The 23,612-nt window shown below is 42.3% G+C and overlaps 1 protein-coding gene across 1 annotated transcript in view; it reads left to right on the forward strand.

Annotated features, from left to right (window-relative positions):
- Window positions 1–23,612, forward strand: part of AMMECR1 (AMMECR nuclear protein 1) — a 132,116-nt gene that overhangs the window by 93,720 nt on the left and 14,784 nt on the right. The window contains exon 4 of the mRNA XM_080990551.1: window positions 15,292–15,406. Coding sequence (XP_080846677.1) covers window positions 15,292–15,406 — 115 coding nt within the window. The remainder of the gene's footprint in view (window positions 1–15,291; window positions 15,407–23,612) is intronic.

Below are 23,612 nucleotides of genomic sequence, written 5' to 3' on the forward strand. Positions count from 1 at the left end.
GAGTTTGTGCTGAGCACCTTCACATTTCAATGATAATTGTGGTGAACCTGCACCGTTTAGATTTCTGGGTATGTGATATTTTCATAGGTACTAACTATTCTTGGTTGTATTTCTGGTGCTTTGCTCTCCTAATCAACTCTGATTTTCCAGACAAGCAATCCTCGTTTTGTGTTGGGCTTACGTTCTGGACCCCCACATGCATGGGCAGAGTGCATGTAAGCCCATTCTGCCCCTACCATGTCCTGCCCCTTTTCTTGACGTCTTTATGATGTTTTGGGGCTACTTCCAGGTTTGGTGCCATGCACATGTGCACAATTTGAACACACCTAAATGGGTTGTTGCCTGTACAGTGGTACCTCGGAACTCAACCGTTATCCATTCTGGAAGACCATTCGACTTCCGAAACGTTTGAGTTCTGAGGCGTGGCTTCTGATTGGCCGACAACTAGGTTTTTGCACAGCGGAAGCCACATTGGACGTTCATGTTCCGAGGAATGTTAGAAAACCAGAGCACTTAATTCCGGATTCCCTGTGTTCGGAAGCCAAAATGTTCAAGAATGGAGCCATTCAAGTTCCGAGGAACTACTGTATTGGTTTGCAGTGGGCGATTCTCTTCTTAGCCTTCCTTAGCCTTACTCCCGTGTGACATGGCTAAAGACTTCAAAAATAGTATGATTTCACATGCTTCCTAAACAGTATAAAGCATAAAAGAGCTTTCCTAAAATGTAAACTGTTAGCACTTTACATAGTTCAGGGTCTTACTGGAGCCTATTATTAGGAAATTATTTCTACTGTTTTTGAAAACATAATGCACAATCAAAAAGCTCTGGAATCATAACCCTAAATATTGACCATCTGGCATGTGCAATTATATTGATGTAGAAATAATGAGATATGAGATAATAATCAAACTGAGTAGTTCTGCTTTGGCCTGCTGATTTGATTCTTTTGGATACACTGCAGTAATATATTCCAGCTTTTCAATACCAGTTGCTATGAACAATACAGAAAAACATTTCCTCCTGCTGCCTCAGAACTGGCTGTTTTTCTCACTTCTATATTGGTTTCTAATATTAGTTCACATAGCCCCTGTGGGACTGATTGGGGGTCACAGAGTATAAGTCCACACATACAGGCTTTGTTGAGTCCAAAGCTACATCCTGTGCATATGCATCCTAAGTTAAGCACCCCTTCAGTCCTTAGCCCTTTGGTTATGCTCTGCATCTTATTCAGGTGACATTGGGCTGTATCCCATCTTGTGTCTCCACTACTGCAAGGGCTCAGAAATGCTAATGATTAAGCAGTATATAAGTGTCTTAAACAAACAAGCAAAATAGACTTTTTAGAGCTGCACAACAGAGGAATCCAACGCAGTATTTACCAATTCACCCCACATAAGTGGGGGACCTGTTGGGATGATCTGCCAGCAGAGATTTACAGACTCAAAAGGATGCTGCCAAGATGGCGTTGAGAAAGGTCGTTCTTGGCTGAGCTCCACAATCTGTTTTAATTATTTAATTGGGGTTTGTTTGTTTGCTTTTTATGTGATAGTGCTGTTGCTGGCTCAGCAGCTATCTAATTTATCAGGGGCTAGGACCTTTTCAGTGTTGTTTTGTTCTCTGAGGAGCCAAGTATCATTAACCAGGTTTAAAGGGAGTTCAGCAACTGCAGGTCTTCTGCCCCTTTGGTGTTCTTGCTGTTTTGTCTTTACAGGTTTTAAACTTTATTCTAAGGACTCAAAAGGGATGCTCCGAGGGATTTTCTAGTTGGTAGATCTGGTGATTGTCCTGAGGCCATTCACTTGCTATGGAATTTTGAGATTCAGAGGACTATAGATATAATTGTTTCTGAGCATACTCTCTGATCCAGTTGAGCACGTTCGGCTCCCTGGTGTACTTGGGAGTTACATGTGAGGAAACAAGTCAAGGACGGTTAGAGTGTAGTTAGTGCAGGGGTTGATAACCTGGTCCCTACCGCCCACAACTGGGCGTTTCAGGATTCTAGGTGGGCGGTAGGGGTTTCTATGGCACAAGCTGAATCCTCCTTCCATTGAGCACTGGTGGGCGGTAACGAAATTTTACCATCAAGAAAGATGCATTAGTGGGTGTAAAAAGGTTGACTACGCCTGAGTTAGTGCAACAATGACTGAACATATGCTAAAGCATGATGGTGAAAGCAGTGAAGAGGGCCTCCTTTGGTGCATCCTCGGGAAATGGTCCAGAAGAACGTCAGGGTGGTCCATTAGCTGTTGACACCTACAGTGTATCAGCAGATGGAGTCTGGGACACCCCAGAGACCCTCCATGTTAAGCACTTTGAGGACAAAGACATTCTTCTCTTTAGCAAGCTAGATGTCATGACTGATGCAGTCCCAGAAGAGATTTCCAGCGCCCCATCAAACCATGTTCTATGGGATCAGTTTCAGTTTTTGCAACCTGATTACTTTGACATGGTGCTTGCATGCACCTAACAATGTGCCCTCTTCATCCTTCCTCTTCTTGGCTGATTAAAACTAGCTGGGGTGAAGCATGACGTGCTGAATTCAGGGGGTGGTACTGCCCACCTTGAAGGAGATGATATTGTGGCCACTCCTGGAAAAAACCCATCCTGCACTGAATGGTACTGAACAACTACCATCCTATTGCAAATACCCCTTTTGGGGCAAGGTACTTGAGAGGGCTGTGGTGACACAGCTGCAGGCATTCTTGGTGGGAACAGGTTCAGACTTTGCCTGTGATGCATAATATAAGTGCCTTTGCAAATCAACATGTACCAAATTGCAATGTAAATTCCACCTGAATTAACAGTCGTGAAACTTTCAAAAGCTACTTCTGGCATGTAAGCCCGAAACTAGAAATGATGCAGACTCAGATCGTGTTGAAAACATTTTTTTTTAAAAAAAAAGAATTTAAATGTTATGCAAATAAGGAGTACTAAATTCTCTCTCTCTCTCTCTCTCTCTGCCCACTGCTTATCACCCCAGGTGCTTTTCTCACTTTCAGTGTCAAGAGCCTGGTTGAGAAAAGGCATAGAGGATAGAGGTAATCTGTGGATTCAGCACCACTTCCCTATATGTTCCTTTGCTCTTAAAATCAACCTTGTCCCCTGCTTCATCCATGATTGCAGTATGTTTGTACTTATCAGAATAGGTCAGCCAAAATTTTGACTCCACGTGTCTTGGAAATAGTTCCTGTGTCTAGTGCATCAAGCTAAGGCCAAGGAAAGCATGTAGACTAACGAAAAAAAGATGGGTGTGCAAGAAAAAAGAAGGTGAGAGGGGGAAGTTACCCATTAACTTAATGAAGTCCCCAACTCTTTGGAACCTTCCCCCAAACACAGTATCAGTATTCAGCAGATAACTTGGTAAAGCTCAAATGGGCCAGCTGAGCTTATACACGTGCCCCTTTCTCTGGCAGCTCACTTAAGTGCCCCACTCCCCCTGATATTCCTCTTCTGCTTGTGGTTTGGCCTGGACAGTCCCCCATCAGGTTGGAGTGCAGCATGTTCTGTGGACTGCGGAGACCAAGTGCATTTACTGCTGCTGTGAAATCACTGTGCATTAGGGATTGTCTGAGCTTGGATGCTCCCCCAGCAGCGACTTTGCAGGCTGCTGAAATAGTCGTCTTCCCATGCAGGCAGTGGCCAGAAATATTGCTCCAGTACCACTTTTCTGAAACTCTCAGGGTGTCTGTGTGTGTGCTGAAGTGGCCTTTCTAGGGATGGTGTCACGTGTTGGGTCTGTTGCCCACTGAATCTGTGTAACTGCCTACCAGATTCATTTGCAGGAATTTGTAGACTACTTTTCAGCAACTGCTTCTAAAAAAAGCAATTCTATAAAACCTATTAAAATTGCACATTAAAATTTGCCACAGAGAACAGCCATTGGAACATCAGGAAACCAACCAGGGGGGGACTGACTTCCAAAAGCAGAACAAAATAATGTCATCTTTACTTGCTTCTAGAATGCCTTGAGAGAGGGAGTCAAATGAACAGCTCCCAGAGGAGTGTTTCAGAGCTCCGCTGGCCACTGGAAAAGACCAGTATGCCTTCCTCATATGATGAAATTTGAACCAAGGCATCATTGACAGATCTTAAACTTGGACTGGGGATACCCCATCAATTGACATAGGTACCCTCTTGTCTGTGTCTGGTGTTGCAACTTCATGCCCCAGCATACGAATCACCTTCTATGCTAGGAAAGGAGACAGCTTGTGCCTTATCTTAGATCCTGAGCTATTTCATCTGAGAATGTTGTATATCGTTTGAACGTTTATTTTGTGTACGCTCAATAGAAAAGATTTGTTGTACTTAAAGCAAGATAAAGATAGAGGCAACCAAACAGCCCACACTTCCTTTTCAAAGCTGCTTCTCAAACCGTGCTGTTCTCAGACTGCTAGAGTCTTGGCAGGTGAGGCACATTCTATTGCATTAGACCCGTGTTGAGGGCTCAAGCTCTCAGGTCCTTGGAACTCCTCCCCTCAACTCTTTGCAGGGCTGCAATCTCTTCATACAGTCCTTAAGGCATCTCTAGCTGGCCCTCAGACCTCACCATGGGTCACCCCCCCCCCTTCTGGCCCTGCTTCACATCCCTAGTGTTTTGCCTGGCTGAACTACTGATTATGCCTCTTGCTTGTCTGGATGGTGGATAGAGAAGTGTGTTGCAGTGTCTGAGGCAAGTGAAAGGTTACATGATAGAAGTTTATGAAATCATGCATGGCCTGGAGCAAGTGGATAGAGAAAAGTTTTTCTCCCGTTCTCTTAGCGCTGGAACACATGGACATTCAGTGAAGCTGAATGCCGGAAGATGCAGGACAGATAAAATAAAGTACTTCTTCATGCAATGAAGAATTAGACTATCGAACTTGTTGCCACAGGCGGCACCAACCCAGATGGCTTTAAAAGAGGACAGGGCTATCAGTGGCTACTAGCCATGACAGCTATGCTCTACCTCCACAGTTTGAGGCAGTAATGCGTCTGAATACCAGTTGCTAGAAACCACTGGAGGGGATAATGCTCTTATGCCCAGGTCCTGCTTTCATGTTTCCCATAGGCATCTGGTTGGCCACTGTGATAATAGGATGCTAGAATGGATGGGCCGCTGGCCTGATCCAGCAGGCTCTTTTTATGTGTGTAAGTATAAAAATTAACCTTCTGTACATAGGTAAAATTTGCATTTGTTGCTTCACCCACTTTAGACACTGGCACCACCCACTACAAGCATGTGGTCCCTGGAAGGTTGCTCAGATGGGCATGTGGCCCTTGGTCTGTAAAAGGTTGCCCTCCTTGCTTTAGATCAACAGAAATACCAGGTATGTTATGCTGAAGTAGGTGTGGACAGTTTAGCCACTACAAGTATGAGAACACATCAGGTTACTCTTTATTGGGGCTGCATGGGAAGTGGCTGGCAGATGAGTTTTCTGGGTAAGGCAGCTTTGGAGGAGGGAGAAAAAATTTCTCCTCCTCTTTTAACTCAGTCCCTCCGCCACAAACTCTCCCAGGACTCTTCAACTTGTCAGCTTCATAACTTTGGTGTTGCTGTAAAAATAAGAACTTTCTCCCTTGACTGAAAGCAAAACAACATAAAATAAGCATAGCATAAAATGTCTAGGATGCTGGGGATGCATATTCTAAACAATGTATTGGAAACTAGTAAATGTCTTTAAAATTTTTGAGAGGACTGAAAAAGTATCTCATGGAGAATTTCTTTTCACTCCTGTTCTTACCCAGGGCAAATATCCAGTTCTCTGTTGTACCATATCAGTTCCATGTGCTTTTTTATTTCTGTCCTCTGGCATGACCTCTGTCTCAGCTGGCAGCCTGTGTGATCTTAAAGCATTTTCCGGTTCAAAATAACAATACATAGGAAATTCAAGTGGTTGTTTTTTTTATTTCCTTTCCTGCCTTCAGCCAGTGTTCAGGATGTACACATAATTCACAGGTCTGGATTTAGGGCAGGGGTTGTTTTGCTGTCTAGTCTCAAGCATAGACACTGGCTATGTTGGCACATCGCGTCTTGTGCTTGTGCTGAAAAGAAAGAACTGCTTGTTGCATCTTCTGGACCCATAATTGTTGTTCACATGAACCACAGTTAGTTTTGGCAAACCAGTATCAAAAGCCATAGTTTGGAGTTGGATTGTTTGAACCTAACCATAGTTAATATTAACCACAGTTCATCACTCCCCATAATATAAAAACCTGTTGTTAACCAAACCAAAAAGCTTTCCAGACAACCCCTGGCAGCATAATAAGTGTGAGTGCATGAGACCAAGGCTTATTGCGGCTCATTCCTGCTCACACAAATTGCACTACACCATGGTTTAACATGATGTGTGAAAGCAATAGCTGTGTATGTGTTAAAATATATATATCTATAAATCCTTCATGCCTTAGTTTTTGAAGATGCATGCAGCAGAGTTATTTCTCACCATCAACTTAGATTTTGGATTTCAAGTTTTCTTCTCAAAGGTGGGAAGGGGACTGCCTGAAAATGATCTCTCTCAAGCTTCTTTACAAAAACTGGAATGAGAATTTTGCCTGTTCTCTCAAGAGCAGTATTTCTCTTTATACTATCAGATGAAAGAAGCTGTTGGTTTGGCTGCTCTTTTGATAAAGCTAAATTATGCTTATTGCTGCTGGGGTTTCACTAGGAAAATATTGATTGTCAGTATAACAAGAATTCCCTCGCTGCCTGTTAGTGGCCTCAGCCAGCTAAAACCTGGCAATGGAAAAATCAATAGATGTTAACAAACTCCCTCTGTCTCTAAATTAATGTCTATCTTCATAATTCTCCTGGTTCCTGTCAAGGGAAATCCCAGGGAATAGGTGATCCATGGTGGCTGTTTTGGAATAAGGGACAGATTTCAGGGAAAGCCCCACCACACCACACATTCCTTCACCCTGAGTCAAAGATCTGGGTAAACCGTGACGCATCTCAAGTTTCGTTTGCTTCCAGTTGGCTCTTCTATTTGCAGTGCCAGCACCACCCCCATGATGGAGGACATGGGATGCGCTGGTAAATATTCAGTGCAGAATTTTGCTGGGAAATGCTTAGCGGTATCAGCAGCTGTGTGTGGGATTTCTTTTTTTTTTTTTTTTTTTTTTGTCAGGCCATCCACAAAGAGGCTGTGCCAAGACATTATGAATCCCCTTAGCTTAGCTTCTCTGGGACATTTATAAATTCAACAAAACTAAAACTCTAAAGCTATGCCTGGACTGTATCACTTTAAGTGGAGGATTTGCACATTCAAATGCTGTCACATGTTGGGTGGGTGAGTTCCTTGCATATAAAAAAAACCTAACTCATCCGCAAGAAGGGTTTAGTTTGTCCTCTAAAATAAGACTTCCATTTTCTGAAGGATGCCTTCTTCCCTTTAATTGCTTTTTTGTCTCTGCTATTTAACCATCTGGCCTCATCTTCACCCTGGTGGTAGTTTTCTTGATGAGCAGCAGACCACCTAGGTGAGCTTTTAATAGTATGCTTTTGAACAACCCCAAGCACTCTGGTGAGACTATTTTCTTGAATTGGCCTTTCAACTTCTTTCTTACCAATACCAATACCAGTACCAATACCAAAGTCTCTTCTGAAGCCAAATATGATTCTGTTTCATTGACTTGGCCATTGGCCACTTAGATATACAGTTGTACCTTGGTTTTCGAACAGCTTAGTTCTTGAAAGTTTTGGCTCCTGAACGCCGCAAACCCGGAAGTGACTGTTCAGGTTTGTGAACTATTTTTGGAAGCCAAACGTCTGACAGGGCTTCCACAGCTTCCGATTGGCTGCAGGAGCTTCCTGCAGCCAATCAGAAGCCGCACTTTGGTTTTCAAACGTTTCAGAAGTCAAATGGACTTCTGGAACAGATTCCATTCGACTTCCAAGGTACGACTGTATGTTGAATTTGATCCCAGTTTATTCAGCAACACTTGCATCTTGAACCAGGTCCTGGGCAGCACTTAAGATCAAGTCAAATGTTGCCTCATCTCTGGTTGGCTCCATGACAAGTGTTTTAGGGTACAGTCATTTAAGGTATCTAGAAATCTTAACTTTGTCCTAACTGGAACAGTAACGTACCCATTCTATCTAAGGATACTTGAAATAACCCACCACTACAGCATTTTCTCTTTTGAATGCCTCCTTGATTTCATTTTCCATCTCAAGATTGCTCTGGCCATTTTGGTCAGGGGGACAATAGTGTCCCTCTAGTACTGAATTGCTCATGGGACCCAGTTTCACTTCCCACTGTTATGGAGTCTGCCGCTTTGGGGATTTCTAGCTCATTGGGCAAGATGTCTTCTTTGTTTCTCACATACATTATCTTGTAATCGATACAGGAGCCCTGTATTATAGGTAAGTATTATTTCCATGAGTGTGAGGGACTGAGGCCAAGATAGAATCTAAGGCCAATTAATTAATTTGTGGCTGAAGTAGGAATCACACTAAAGAATTTCTGATTCACTGTTAATTCTCTTAATCCTGATTCTCCACCAATTCACAGCCATAATAAACATCAGTTGACTTTTCCTCGCTCTAAGAGTGGGACTAGTTTTACTTTAATGGTTCCCTCTGAAACTGGATTTAAGCTGCTTGCTATTGAACTCTTGGGGCATGGCAATATTTTGCATAGCTTGTGTTATAAAAAGGGAATGGGTGTGGGGAAGCAAGTAAAAAAGCAGGCAGGGAAGCCCTGACTCGTGAGTTCTATTCTTGGCTGTGTCACTGACTCATTGCAATCAGTTTGCTGAAATGTAATGTTGGACTTGCCCTCTGGCTGTTAAAAATAAAGTGGGGAAAACTCTCTTTCTAGAGCTTTGCCACCACTCTGTAAATACTTTTTGTCTGCTGTCAAACTGAAAAAATCCTAGTCGACTGACCATATTGAGTTTTAACTTTGGGTAATTAAATGGATTAAAATTCATTTGAAAAATGATAGTTCTAAGGAAAACAAACAAACTTTGTTTTTCAGCTGATGCACACACATGTAGCAGTAGGCATTCCCTTTCAGAATAAGCATTCCATCTTCTTCATTGGCGAAGGAGGGCTTTCTCTCTCTACATTTTTTATAAATACTTGCATTTTTTTTAAAAAAGCAACAACGGAATCCTTATTAAATCAGGAGTGTCTTTTTGTCAATCAAAATTATTTAATTGGTTTAATACACCTGATTAATGAATCAGACACTACTGCTCTACTTATAAGTCTTGCCCTCACTCAGTAGCTTACTTAACTAGACTGCTTCGTGGAAGCTGTGTTGCCCAGGTGAAGGCAGCTGGTTTTCAGTCCAAATTCAGTAAACCAGTTTTGTATTTGCACAAAATCTATATCATCAGTAAGGTTGGAAGAAAATAAAGCTCTCCACAAGTATCAGCCCTACTTACGTATCTACATGCAGGTCCCGCTATCTGCCTACTCACTATCTGAAAATTCACTATCTGAAAATTCACTTATCCACATTTAAAGAATTATGCACAAACCTTGCTATATGTTCTGCAGATTCACTTATCCAAACAGCCGACTTCCTTACTTCCTTGTTTGTTTCTGATTTTCTTGTTGGCAGCAGCCATTTTTGGGCAGAAAATGCTCCTTCGGGGAGCAAGATTGGATACATCAGAGAGCAGGAGAGTTCAGACAAATCCGTTAGGGTTGGGTTTTGTTTTTGTTTTTTGTTTGTCTTTGTCTTTCTTTTGTTGATTGCCTGCAGTCATTTCAGGAAGAAACCATGAAGAGAGTGGGGGAAAGCGCGTGGACAAATCCTGCATTATAAATATTTCTATAGGAAATAATGGAAATCATTGACTCATTATGCAAATACTCTCTCCTAACAAACGATTTCCAGGAAACACATTGTGTTCGATAAACAGGACCTATGTATCACTAAATTGTTAAAAGACGTCAACTATTCTTTTCAATTTTCCATCTACTGTCCATGACACTCTCTAGAATCACCTTTCCAAATCCACAATCAGAGTTTTCTCTGGTATGTTCCAACCTACTCAATCCCACCCCCAGTTTGCTTCCCCAGACAAGTTATTTTTTAAAAGCCATTGTATTGCCAAACATTGCATGCATCTCTTTTCTGGTATGCCATCTTGAGGGTGTTTTGGTGTTTGTTTTTTTTAGATATTTATCACACATCTAAAATTAGGTGATGAACATTTAGCATCCTTTGCCTTTGTTCTATAATGTTCAGAACACATTTTGAATTCCTGACAAATGCCTCTCTCATGCTGTTGCTGATGCTCAATTAAAATTTATAAATAATTTATAAATAAATAACTGGGACTTGCAACAAAATGTGGAGTTTTCCTGATCAGGATTCCAAACACTTCACTCAATTTCATTCTCTTTCCCCTGTTTTGTGGTGTTCCTTCCTCTTAGAGTGTTTTTTTAAAACAACAACAACAAAAACCACCACCACCACCAAAGATGTTTTGAACTTCTCCAAAGCATAATGTTCCCCAAAGGCTGCTAAAACTTCTGCCCCTCTTGCGCATGGGTGGTGTGGTGTCTCTTTGGCTATGTGAGTGGCACTTAACAGTCTGAACATTAGAAATAGAGATGGTTGTGGTGGTGATGGCAGTGATTCACTCCAATCATGTTTTGCTGAAATGTCTTCTGTTAGCAAAGAGAGCAGAAGCTGTCACTCACCCTCACTTGGGTGTGAAACTTTCCTTATGTTATTGCCGGCATACATCTTTGTGGGCACTTAAAAAAAATGCTTCACTCATGCCAGCTTCTACTCAGTTGCTAGTAGTGTCATGCTTCTTCCTGCCTTCTCCAGGCAGCAAAGCCATGCCATTCGCACTCCTCCCCAGTGGTTTTGGGCAAGTGCTCCACTACTGGCTTTGCACTGGAAAGTAGTACTAAGTAGGAGTACACTTCTCAAATCTATACAGTGGATGCTAGTATCACTGGGTTGTATACCACTGTATTGGCCATTTGTTTTGTGGGGTAGCTTTCTAATTTTCATTTACCTTTATGTTTCTTAAAGCCTTACTCAGGCAGCCACATGCCTCTGAGCCCTGAAATGAGAGGCAGCTGCTGTCTCAACTTTTTGTTCTCATTTGGCAAGATCCCAAAATGGTGGTGGGGAACTGGTTTGGTATGCAGCGCTGGGTTGGAGGTATGTCCTGAACTGAGAACAGTATGTCACTGATGTATATTGGTGGCATGAAACACCATTTGGGTATCATTTTCATAACTGAGGTCATGCTGTTATTTATGCAGTCCCTAAAAGTGTACTATTATGCTTAGTACTCTTAATCTGAAATCACTGCCACCAAAAGCACAGGGCTGTAGCCTTTATTCCCAGAGTTAGTCAGATTAGACTAACAATGGGTCTGCTGAAATCATAATTAAAGTTGTAGATGGATCATTGTAGCACATACCTATGGAGTGTCATGATTTCAAAAAGTGAGACCTTAAGCAGCAGTCAATCTTAACTATAGTTTATTGAAACAAGCCATCTTCATAAACCACAGTTTGAAGTTGAACTGCGGTTAGCAAGAACAGAAGAGAAGCCTATGGCTCACCCAGTCCTGCTTATGTAATGCTAAGCCATAGTTCAGTATTGTGTCTGAACGTAGTTGTTATTGCTTTAACTTCATCCCTGTAACTAGGAATCACAAATGGGGAGAGTGCTGCTGTCGCACCCAGGTCCTGCTTGTGGGCTTCCTACAACTACCTGGTTGGCCACCTATTAATCCTAAAATAGGTGCTGTCCTGTAGATTGTGGACCAAGATGACTACTTATGCATTTTGCAGACTATCTTAAATATCAAATGTCAAAAGCTATCCATTTGGACTTTCTCTCATTGTTTGGAAGCCCTCAGAAACTAAAAGATTTTTAAAACCATTTTGGCATTTTCACTGCTAAGGGTAAATCTTAAAATTAGAAAGGAACAGGTATGTTAGCATAATCTTTGACCAGGCAAAGTATTGCAGTTTGTAGTTAACACACAACCACGTTGCAAATCCAAATAAATATAAAGCTATTACTGTATTGTGGGGGGTTGGACTAGATAACCCTCAGAGTCCCTTTCAGCTTTACATTTCTGTGATTCTATTTATTTATATTAATATTATAAGTTAATAGCTCAGTCTTAACTGGATTTACTTAGATTAGAAGGAGTTCTCACTGTGTTCAGTCGGTCTTAGTGTGTTTTTAGGATTTCATCCTAAAAGTATTACTTGGAAATGTCAGAAAGCACAATTGTTGCTTTGATGACATTTTGATTCTGCCTCCTTCCTCCCTTCCTCCTCACACCGGATGCTGGGAAGTGGAGTTGTGGCCACACAAGGGAAGATGAATCCCAAAGCAAAGTGATCACCAAGGTCCCCCTCAGATTGTCATTCTTTTGCAGGAGGGAATTGGCTGCCACCTGGCAAATTTAGGACTTTTTGTGTTAAGGCAAGTGACAAAAAAATGCACTAGAAAGTGTGGGGAAACAATCAGTTGGCAAGTCACATAACCTCTGTGCAAGCAAATCTGGATGAATGCTTAATAACCAGGTTGCCAGGAAGCGACCTTGTGAACAGAAATTTCAGTTGGCACCAAGCTGACCTTTTCTTGCTGGTGGTCTTACTTGAATAAAAGGTGATACAGTTGGCCCAGCAGCCCTTGTTCCTCTGACTGGCAGCAGAGGCCAGAGTGTGCTTTCCCTCAACTTTCACAATCCCCAGGCAACTGCAGTTGGCAGGAGGAGGAGAGAGTCCTTCATCTTGGGGGCGACGGGGTAGAAAGAGGAGCAAGCTACTTGCAGCTGCTGCTTCTCTGATGGATGGGTCCAGGTTAGTGTTCCCTCACTGTCATGTTCTTCCTGGGATAGTTTCATTTAAATCTCTGTCATTTAAATTCAGCAAAGAAATTTCTTCATCTTTCTCTGCCTGTGCCTCTGCACGTGTTGTCCAATAACATTGTTTTGTCTTCCTGTAGTAATGGCTGACCACTCAGTTCAAACAGAACAAATGTTCCTACAGCAAAATGTACACCTCTGAATTGTCCCAAGAAACTCACTGTCCTTTCAGCTCTTTTGCTGATGGCCAATTATCTAAAGCAAACATGCAATTTACCATAGACGAAGGTTTACACCCCAGAGAGATGTGGAAAAAACTCCACCAAACTGCATTTTGTTTAGTCCAGACGGGTCTGTGGTTACTTCACAGGCATTTCAGTGCTTTGGGAGCCTTGCTTTGTTTCATTTTTGTTAACAATGCTGTGGAGTTTATAATGTGGCTCACACCCAGGGAGGATTGCCCTGTGGAGAGCCCTGTGGTTGGTATGCATCCAGCTGATCAGCACAGCTTCAACTTAATCAGAGTGCTTTTGTACTCTAGTGCAGCTAGAAGCCACTGAGGTAACAGGTAAAAAAAGAGCTAGGATCCTATTTGCACATGGCTGATCACAGTTTTGTAAAGTGGTGGAGAACCAGTTAATGCAAGATGAGATTTTGTGTTTAAAGATGCAGGGGGAGGAACAAGCTGTATCGGCAGAGTGGGATTGGGGTTTCACTCAGCGATATATCGCTGGTGAAACTGCTACCACTCCTGGGTCCCTCTGCTAGCAACACTCGCTGGAGGAAGTCATTAGCAGACAAACTCGGGAGTGGTGGTGTTTCACCAGCGATATACTGCTGAATGAAGCCGACATCACAGTCTGCTCCTCATACTGCTCCTGGGCAATATATTGATATATAGCCCAGGCCTAGTGCTTATGTGGTCAGCTGCTATGTGGGATATGATGTCACACTCTATGGGTGTCTTTAGGAAATAAATGTAATAAATCAATAACATCAAATGTTGAAGTGCAGTATAACTGGGTATCAAATATGGATACATATTGCACATTATGACAGTTTTTTATGTTCAGAGGCCAGCTATTGTAATCAATATCACAATTTTCAAAGAAATATTTGGAGCAAACTTCCACCCCTAGGTATAAGTGAGCACACATACAGATTTTCTCTGCTCTTCAGGCCTCTTCCAAATATTGTACTCCGAAGTTCTTTCAAATATTGTTTGAAATGTATTGTCATTAACTATTTCTCTCCAGTTTATCCCAGTTCTTCATTTAAATCTGTGATGTGTCATACTTTGTACTCTCTAGTAGGAATATGGAGCAGTTGCGGATTATCTCAAGTTCACAACCTTCTCACTGACTAACCATTTCTCTGTTCCTCAAAACGCCTTGTGCTCCAGAGCTGCAATACATGCCATTTGTTCTCTGCATACTGAAATTCTGATATCAAACTTGCACATCTATGTGACATATTTATCCTTAAAATATTAATCATTTGCATCTAAAAGCTTTGTCAGTTCTGGACTTTGGTTAGTGCGGAGAGCTGTTTCCATAATGTTTTTCTCCCATTTGGAGCATGGTCTTGTACACTTGCAGGGGATGAATTGCTTGATCCATGGGTTGCTTCGCTCTTGTTTAAGCTGACTGGGTGCTAGAATCAGAGTGGTTCAGGTCCACTTGGCCATGGAACTCACTGGGTGGCCTTGGGTTGGTCAGTGGCCTGGTTTACACGTAACATAGCACGTAGCATAGCACTGTGGTTTAGTGCTACTTGCACAAACTACAACGAGCTCAAAGCTGAGATTGCAGATTACAGCATAATCTGGTTAGTTAAATCAGTTTCATAATCCATGGTTTGAAATTGGTTTGTCTGGAAACTGATCAGAGTTTGTTTCCCTGTTCATAACCAAAAACCAGGATTTGTGTAAAGTAAAACTAAACTCTGCAGAAGTCCTTCTGCGAGAGGAAGAGAAGGGAGAGCTTGTCAGCCTAAGACTTTGCTTAGGCTCAGTCCAGCTTCTGCACATAGCACTAAACAATGGTTTAGTGCAGGGCTGGGGGCCTGTGGCCCTTCAGATGTTATTGGACTCTAACCCTCATCAGTCCCACCCAGCTGACATCCAGGGATATTGGGAGTTTTAGTCCAGCAACATCTGGAGGGCTGCAAGTTCCCCATTCTTCCTTGAAGGTTATGTGTGAACATGGCCAGTTTCACTTGGCCTAATATAACTTGCAGTGTTCTTCTAAAGATACAGCTGGCAAGGAGGGAGAGAACCTTTATCCACCCACCATGAATTCCTTGAACGAAAGGTGGTAAATGTGACAAATAACTAAACATATGGTGGAAAGAACAGTTTTAGTGTCCAGAAGCTTTCCATTTACTGCTAATAATTTATTATTAAGGCTAAAAATATGTTCAGCCGTGCCATTTCAGTGCACATTTCTGTTTACAATAAGGTGCATCACAATCATCCCCCCCCCCTTTTCTTTTTTCTTTCGCAGTGCCCTTAAAGATAGCCGATTTCCCCCAATGACGAGGGATGAGCTGCCACGGCTTTTCTGCTCAGTGTCTCTACTTACTAATTTTGAAGATGTCTGTGATTACTTGGACTGGGAGGTAAGGATTCTCAATCTTTTTTTCTCTCTGTGAAAAGAGTTGCTGCTTTGTTGAGCACAATTTCTCTGTCTTTGTTAAAACAAAATATGACTAGAATACTTTAGCATAGTCGCTTAGTACTGTCGTCCTTCATTAGAGTTTGTTTTGCACTGCACTAGGGTAAACATGCACAGAGGAGATGGTTATAGACCTCTACTTAATCAAAGTAAACATATGATGCTCTTCTGGAACAGTGTGTCGCCTGGCAAATAAACTTTCAACATTGCATTTAACTACAAGCACACAGAATTTCAATTTTTTCCTTTGACCAACCTTCGCCCAGACCATACCTAGCCACAGTACTATCTCAGAGGCCCATTTCTCACTGAGACAGTATATATTTGTCTCGACTGTAGATTGCATGTGAGGCCCATTTAATGGGATGCTTCTCCTTACAAGAAAATAACTCACACTTAATATAAATAGTTATCAGGACAGAGGGTTTTAAAGTATCCTTCCCAACATGATTGTTTTGTGTGAGTAGGAATCATTCCTGCCATGTGAAGTACTCCAGCCCAGGCACAGTGAGAACTAGGCCTAAGGAAGAAGTTTTGACTAACTGAAATGAGAGCATCCTTGGACAAACACGGTGCAGGCCACACAGGAAGAACTACATAAATGTGCTTTTATCTCTTTTATTCCATAAATGTTATGGACGTGGCAGCACCTAAGTGAGCATTTGCCATTTAAAAACTGCATGTGGTTCTTTGTAGAACATGAAAGCTTGCAGGACAAGAGCATTTTCAGCATTTTTTACATCTCCTCATTGCAACAGCCAATTTATATAGGGTGCCTAGATAGGTTTCTGAAAATCATGTCACTTGCAACAATAATGGGCTCCTCGTGGTAATTGCAGAGTGCTACATAAAATTACAGCATTTTGCTTTAATATGCCTCAGATGAGTTCTAATGTAGGGTTTTGAGTGTTCCTGATTAAGTGACCATTAATGTTTCTTTTTCCCCTCTGTCATGCAGGTTTAAAATGTGTAATATCTGCCATGGTTGCTTTCACTGATAAGGCTGTAAATTACCTTTAGGGTTAGCCTTAGACAGAGTCACTTATACAACGCGGAAGAGGAGGAGAATGCACTTCACAGATGGAAAGGGCTTCTGATTGCCTGGGCCTTTATACCCCTTTTTGTTCTTGTTTTTTTAAAAAACAAAACCAAGAAAACAAAACCACCCTTGAATGTCAATATTCAGGCACAGCCTGATCTTTGTGGATGTATCTACAATGAGAAAAGGTTCCTCTCCCCTCTAGAAATTCTACTGGCTGTTTTATAAGCTGCAAAAATAGAAATGGAGTTCTTGGTTGTATCATGGTTTCAGATATTAATAACTATAATGATCCTTTGCATGCAACTTCGCAGACTGCCAGTTGGCTGCTTCGTGTGAATAACTTGTTGCTATTAACTGCAGTTCATTTAATTTTTGCACTCAGATAAAAATGTACAAAATTTCAATGACAGTAATTAGTAGCAGAAAACTGGATATGGGTATGCTTAGAAACTACCTTTGTGATGTTGAGATAGCTAACATTTTAGAGCAATTGAGCTGTGAACGATGTAGTAAAGTACAGTAAAGTACTCTGTGAAGAGCATTAAGTTCTCTAAAGATGCACTTGAGGTTTCCTAATAGTCACAATATGGTTTCAGGTCTCTTCAAAGCAGCTATTGCATTCTGAAGCTAGCATTTAAATAAGCAAAAGGATACACAATTAAGACCAGTTCTTAGTGTCAAGTTTGGACTCTCTTGTTCATTCTAGTGCATTGCCAAATGTCTGTCCATTAATATAATCAAGTAGCTGAATGTCTTCTGGTTTCAATGGGCCACAGAGCAAAGACCCACATGGTTTCACCGATTACTGTGTAGCACACACACACACACACAAAAACCCCCAGCAACCTTCAGTTGACCTTGTTCATGTGTAGCTCTAAGCCAAAATATGGTTTAATGGAACAAGCAAACATGTTGGGGTCCTGCTGTTTCGCTTAGTGTTATGTCTGAACCTAGGCTGCCGACACACCACAAACAGTAGTTAAAGGTTTGTTCTGTAGCTTGCCACTCGTGTTTGGGGAGGTAAACCATGAGCAAACCTGCGGCTTAGCTCACAGCAGGGCTGGAGGAGGAGCAAAGTGGCCTCTTCTCTCTTGGACCCGCACATTTGCTTGTTCACGCTAAGCCATAGTTTGGCTTAGTGTTAAGTGTGAACTGGACCAGTTTGATCTGCAATCCACAAGAGGCAGCGATGGCCACCAACTTGGATGGCTTTAAAAGAGAATTAGGGAGGTTCCTACAGGAGAGAGGTTATTAGGTTGCTAGCCATGGTGGCTATACTTTGCCTCCACAGTCAGAGGTAGTAATGCTTCAGAAAACCAGTGGCTGGAAACTGCAGAAGGAGAGAGTGCTGTTCTGCTCAAGTCCTACTTGTGGGCTTCCCACGGGGGCATCTGGTTGGCCACTGTGAGAACAGGGTGCTGGGCTAGATGGGCCACTGTCCTCATCCAACAGGGCTCTTTTTACATTCTTAAGTGCTGAAAACTGTCTAAATTCTTACTGTTTTGTTGGGGAAGGGGCAGGTAGTCAGGGAACTTAGGGCTGAGCTGCACATTACCTTGGCAAATCTGTACTCAGAAAATTATTCATTCTCCCTTAGAAGTGCTCTCTCTGAAACCCCCATTTTCACCCACCCAACTTGCTTCCATTCTCTAAGCTTAGCTGATGGGGAGGATAGGCCAGTGGGATAAAAATGGCACTGAAGAACCTTTTCAGGAGGCAACCAACAGCCCACCCTCTTCCACCAGGTGATTATTCTCTGCATGCGTTTCCCCACTACAATACTTTCCTCACAAAGAAAAACACAAGGTTAAGAGCATTCCGATTTCCTTATGCTGCATCGTTCTACCATTTAAAAGAAATCATAAAGGGATATGGCTATGTTCTTCCTCCAGCACCTGAGGCATTATGCCTCCAAATGCTAGTTGTTGGGGATACTGCTGTTGCACTCTTGCCCTGCTTGCAGGTTTTCAATAGGCATTTGATTGGGCACTTTGAGAACAGAATGCTGGACCAGATGGGCCTTTGGTCTAATACAGCAGGGCTTTTCTTATATTCTTATAGATACCATTCAGCATCAACAAAAGTAACCACTCATTCATTACCACTTAGAGGTGCCACATAATGTACTTAACCTTTGCTTGGTTAGGTACTCATTCTAAATTACAACAGTTGGGAGAAAGAAGGAATGGATTTCCAGGAAGATTGGCAATCAGTACTTAAATGTCAGAGAGTTGGGACAGCAGAAGTGGCTGGCTGGTTTTTTAATGTGTTTTCAAACTCTTGGCATTTATTTGAAGGGTCTTCACATTGGAAACTAATTGTTCAGCGGGACTTGGGGTGCCTTCCCCCCTTTATTTCCTAGTATCCTTTAGGCTGTGGTCCCCTATATCATTGTAGGCAATGGTGAAAAACCATTTCAGTCTGAGAGTTGTATTGTCTCATGGGCAACTTTCTGGAAACATCATGCTAGTGGTGGATAGCAGCACAGACAAAGTAGGTAGGGCATTGTTTGTGACATCTATCTTTGTGCAGTGGGCTACATTCCAGTCATACAAATGTTTGATAACAAGGGAAGGAGAGGACCCACTTGCACACTTTTCCATGCAGGCGAACAAGAAACCTTTAAGCCAGACAAGGCTCTCAAGGAGGGTGAGGAGGAAGTGAGAAAGTGGTCAGAGAAAGGGGGCATGACCTTAGGAGTAGCCTAATGGCTGGGCAAGGAAGTGTGGAGGACGGCATTTGGTTCTCAGACCTGAGGTGTGTGTCTCCCCCCCCCCCCCCATTTTAAGCAAGATGGTAGCATCCTTTGAGAGAGAATGGATTTTATTGAAATATGGGACCTTAAAAGAATTATTCTCCTCTGACAGTGAGAGAGCGTATATCATCCGTGTTTCTTTTAAGGAAGATGCAGTTATGCAATGTGAATGGCCAAAGGTCATTTCAAGATGGCTAGAATATGACCTTAAGAGAGAATGTAGGTCTTCTATCTGGCATAACTGCTCATTTCCAGGTCCTCCTGAAAGGAGACCTTTCTTCTGTAGGTATGCTGTTAATGATATTGTGGGAGCTAATACAACAAATAGCTGACAGGTGCGAAACTACTTCTAAATTTCAGGTGCTTAGATGGTTGAATGTGGTGCTTTTTACGGCAAGTGAAGTTGAGGATGTGACTCAGGGATGCATCTACACTTTGGTGCAGGCAGACAAAGGATCCCCCCCCCCCCACTGGATAGTTTAATATTTTCCCTTGAGAAATACATACCTCTTCAGTGGGGGATGAGTGAATTGGCTGTCATTATCTCCCATATGTTGTATCCCACCCCCCACCAAATTGCTGCCGTTCTACCTGTTGATCAAGTATAATTTGCATGTTTTTCCACTTGCCAGAAGAGTCACTTGGGACCACAGTGTACAAATACAGGCATTTTCATTTGCCCCATTCATTCTTCCCTGGCATGGCTTTGTGGGACTCACCCTGCTCATCAGCTCCTGCTATCAGGAAACTGGGCATGTTGTTCCTGCTTGCCTCTCAGAGCAAGGGCTTCCTATCCCACAAACCTTGCCAGTGTCTTCATAAAAAAAAAGCTGATGCATTACGTAGGGTAAAAGAAATGCCAGTAGCTAAGGGTTGGTTCAAATGCGAACATACTATTCATCAAAGCAGTTTGAGTGGCCCCAGGGACACAGACACATGGAAGAAGAAGTAAAGAGATCAGCTGGCCACCAGACCATAGCTCACTGGCAGAATACATGTTTTGCATGCAGACAGTCCAAAAATTGATCCCTGGCATCTTGAGGTAGGTCTGGTAAAGATTTCCTGCCTAAAACTTTGGAGAGCCATTGCCAGTCAGTATAATCAATTCTCAACCTAGGTGGATTTAACTTGCACAATTTCAACTATGCGCTTGGCAGCCAGCCAACTGAAATCACACAAGCACAGAGAAGGCAGAGGGCTTAAAAGCTCTTTCTGTGCTATCTGCCATGCTTACTGTGCTCCAGAAAACTCTCTCATGGGCTCTGGAGGCCTTTGCAAGATCTTGCAAGATCTCTGATGGCCCTCAACATCTCATGCCAGCTCTGAAAGATACAATTGCTCATACAGGGGTGGTTCCAAGGAGTTGTTTTGACTATTTGCAATTTTGGCTTTACATGCTACCCCAAAGAACATAACCTCCATGCAAGATGCAATCCTACTCTATAGACAGGACTGAACTAGATGGACCAATGCTTGTTATTAGATTGCTTCCTATGGCTCCCTTTTACATGTGCTAAATCTTTGGATGTGCAGGGCCAAACATTGCTTCTTCCTCACATCTTGGTCCTGGAGACATTCGGGCTACTCCATACAAAGCAGTTTCCTAACATCTGAACTGTATGCCAATAATGGGTGTGACCCTACTTTTATCACAGCAACAGACATATAGGACTACTCTTCTCATCTCCTTACCCTAGTTCTTGAAATTTCCTTTCCTCGAGTGACATTCCTAGTACCTTCATCCCTCGACCACAGCTAGACCCTTCCCAGAATAAAGAGTATTTGGGCTGCCTAGATGACAAGACCCCGCTCTCGGCCTCACTGATGTGGTCCAAAGCAAAGCAAAGCAGTACATTTGGCACCAGCTTGGCTGAAGGTGTTGCTGGAAGGTGGCATACAAGCCACCATCCAACTGTCTTAGGGATTCTACTCCAGATTTGTATAGCTTTTTCTTCTCCTAGAGATATCCCACAGGGCTATCTTCAAAAGCCCAACACAAGGGCATACAGCTCTTTCTTCCCCCAAGTTCTCTGCATATGCTAGAGAAGTTATGGAAGGAGACTACAAAATAATGGCCTGGTTAGTAAACCAATGGTCTTACTAAACCTGAAACACCACATACATAGAGAATGCAAGCATATGGCAGTTACCAATTTCATGCAAATGGTGATGGAGGGATTATAGTAGACAGGAACTGGGTGAACAATGTCTGGTATTAGGCTTGTTCCAGTCTTAAACAATAAAGAAACTTCTTCATGTTGTAACTTTTGTTCATCTTGTTATTCTTCAGATTTTTTTAGTCCTCTTGCAGTCATGCTGATGATTACAGTGTCATTCCCAAGCCCCACCGAGAAAGTCAAAATTGCAGAATAGGCAAATTGAAGGGTTATCTTTAGGTTTAGTTGTTCCTCTGTTGAAGCCCTCCAGCAGTTTTAAACTACAATTGTGTTGGCTGGGGCTTATTGGAGTTGTAATACAAAAACACCTGGAGGGCACCAGATTTAATGTTCTCAGTTGTGTTATGAATCTCCACTGCAATACTCATACTTTAAAGCTGCCACTTTCAGGCAGGGTATGGTTCAAAATATTATTCCATCCCTGATACGGCTTTAGGAAGGGATAGATAGATGGATGTGCGTATAGTGGAACTCATAAGAGTAGATGTGATTACTGTATTTCTTTCAGTGTATTTGCTATGAACTGGATTCCTGTTGCAGCAAGCTCAAGAGCTGTGTGTACCTGTAGAACTCTTCCAAAGCTGTCATCAGAAAGAAAAACAGTATCAGAACTGGCTTGCCCCATTGAGTGACTTCTGAGAATTAATTTCTCGTATGAAGTTTCATTATCTGGGCCTGTCAAATTTCCTTTTGATGTAGCTCATTGATGGTAGATGCTGGAAGTAATTAGGTGGGGTTTTTTTAATCTAGTTACATTTTCTGCATCTATTTATCGTGTGTTTGAAATCCTTGTGACTAAGAGATCAATGATCTCTTCTTACTGCTGTAGTGGTGGTTGGTCCATTTGAGTCTTTGATCCCACCTTTACTAGACTCAGCTTAACAAAATTATTTATCAGATCCAATGGGAGGTAATAGATGTCATTGTTACAGCTGCATTTGTGCTGGATGTCTCATTATCTGATGAGGTTTAGATTTGAAGCAGCCTCTAACTTCTAGAGGGGTGGGGGAACCTTTTAGGATGATCCACTCCCTGAGAATTATGGATCTCAATGCTCTCCTGGTGTCTCCTGGAGATTTTTCTGACTAATATGATTAACTGCCCAATCAATGCCCTGGTTGATCTCTAGAATTTGGAAGTAACATAGGCTGTCAACATAATTGCAACCATACGTCCTCTCCTGTCTTGTAGAGTTGGACCATCTCCTTGGTTTTCTGAGGAGTGGGTTCAGTGAAATGAGAAGGATGATGACTAGAGCATAAGTGACGAAAGACTTGGGCCAAATCCGACCATACACAGGTAAGAGCCTATTCTGTGACTGTGTTGGTGGCAAAAAAAACAAATCTTAACAATATCCACTCCTTATGTAGATGCCATAGTTATAGCAGAATAGTTTCCATGACTCTAGGACTCTGCCTACTCTGTTTCCTATGGATACTTTTCAGTTTGTACAATCTGATACATGGACAAGATTCTGGAAGAGTTGAGACCCACCATGTTTACTTTTGACCTGTCCCCATCTTGTCTTTTTAAATCTGCCAGGACAAGGTTTGGAGTGTAGGTCACTGAGATGATAAATGCCTCATTAAGGGAGAGCAAAGTTCCAAACAACACTTAAGATGGTCGAAGTTAATTCCTTTCTACAAAAGCCGTCGCTCGAATCATCCAATTTGAACAACTATTGCCTTGTCTTGGATCACAATGTGTAGTGCCTTTCACCAATACCATCTGGTAGGCCAGCAGTGCCTTTCCTGGAAATGTTAGACCTAGGCTCAGTCATTGATACTCAAATCATGTTTTTAGGTTGGGTTACTGTAATTCATTATACATGGGATTGTCCTTGAAGATAGCCCAGAAACCTCAATTGGTGTAAAAAATGGTCACCAGGGTACTGTCTAGGGCCAGGTCCTTTACCAGCCTGAATGTTTGCTAATTTATTTCCAGACTCAGAAAATGATCTGGGACCATGGCATCTTAGAAATTAGAATGGCATTCTACTTCAGCTATCAGGTGTGGGTACAAAAGAGAGGGTTTTTTCTGTTTTTGGCACCCGGTATGTGAAGTAGTCTCCCAAGAGAGTTATAACAAGTCCCTTGACTGCCCACCATTTGGCAGGCTTTGGAAACAGTCTGGGACATTATCAGAATAAGACTTCATTTAGACTGCTTTTAGCCTA

The sequence above is a fragment of the Podarcis pityusensis genome (assembly GCF_964106645.2).
Source record: "Podarcis pityusensis genome assembly, chromosome: Z".
Lineage (NCBI taxonomy): Eukaryota > Metazoa > Chordata > Lepidosauria > Squamata > Lacertidae > Podarcis > Podarcis pityusensis.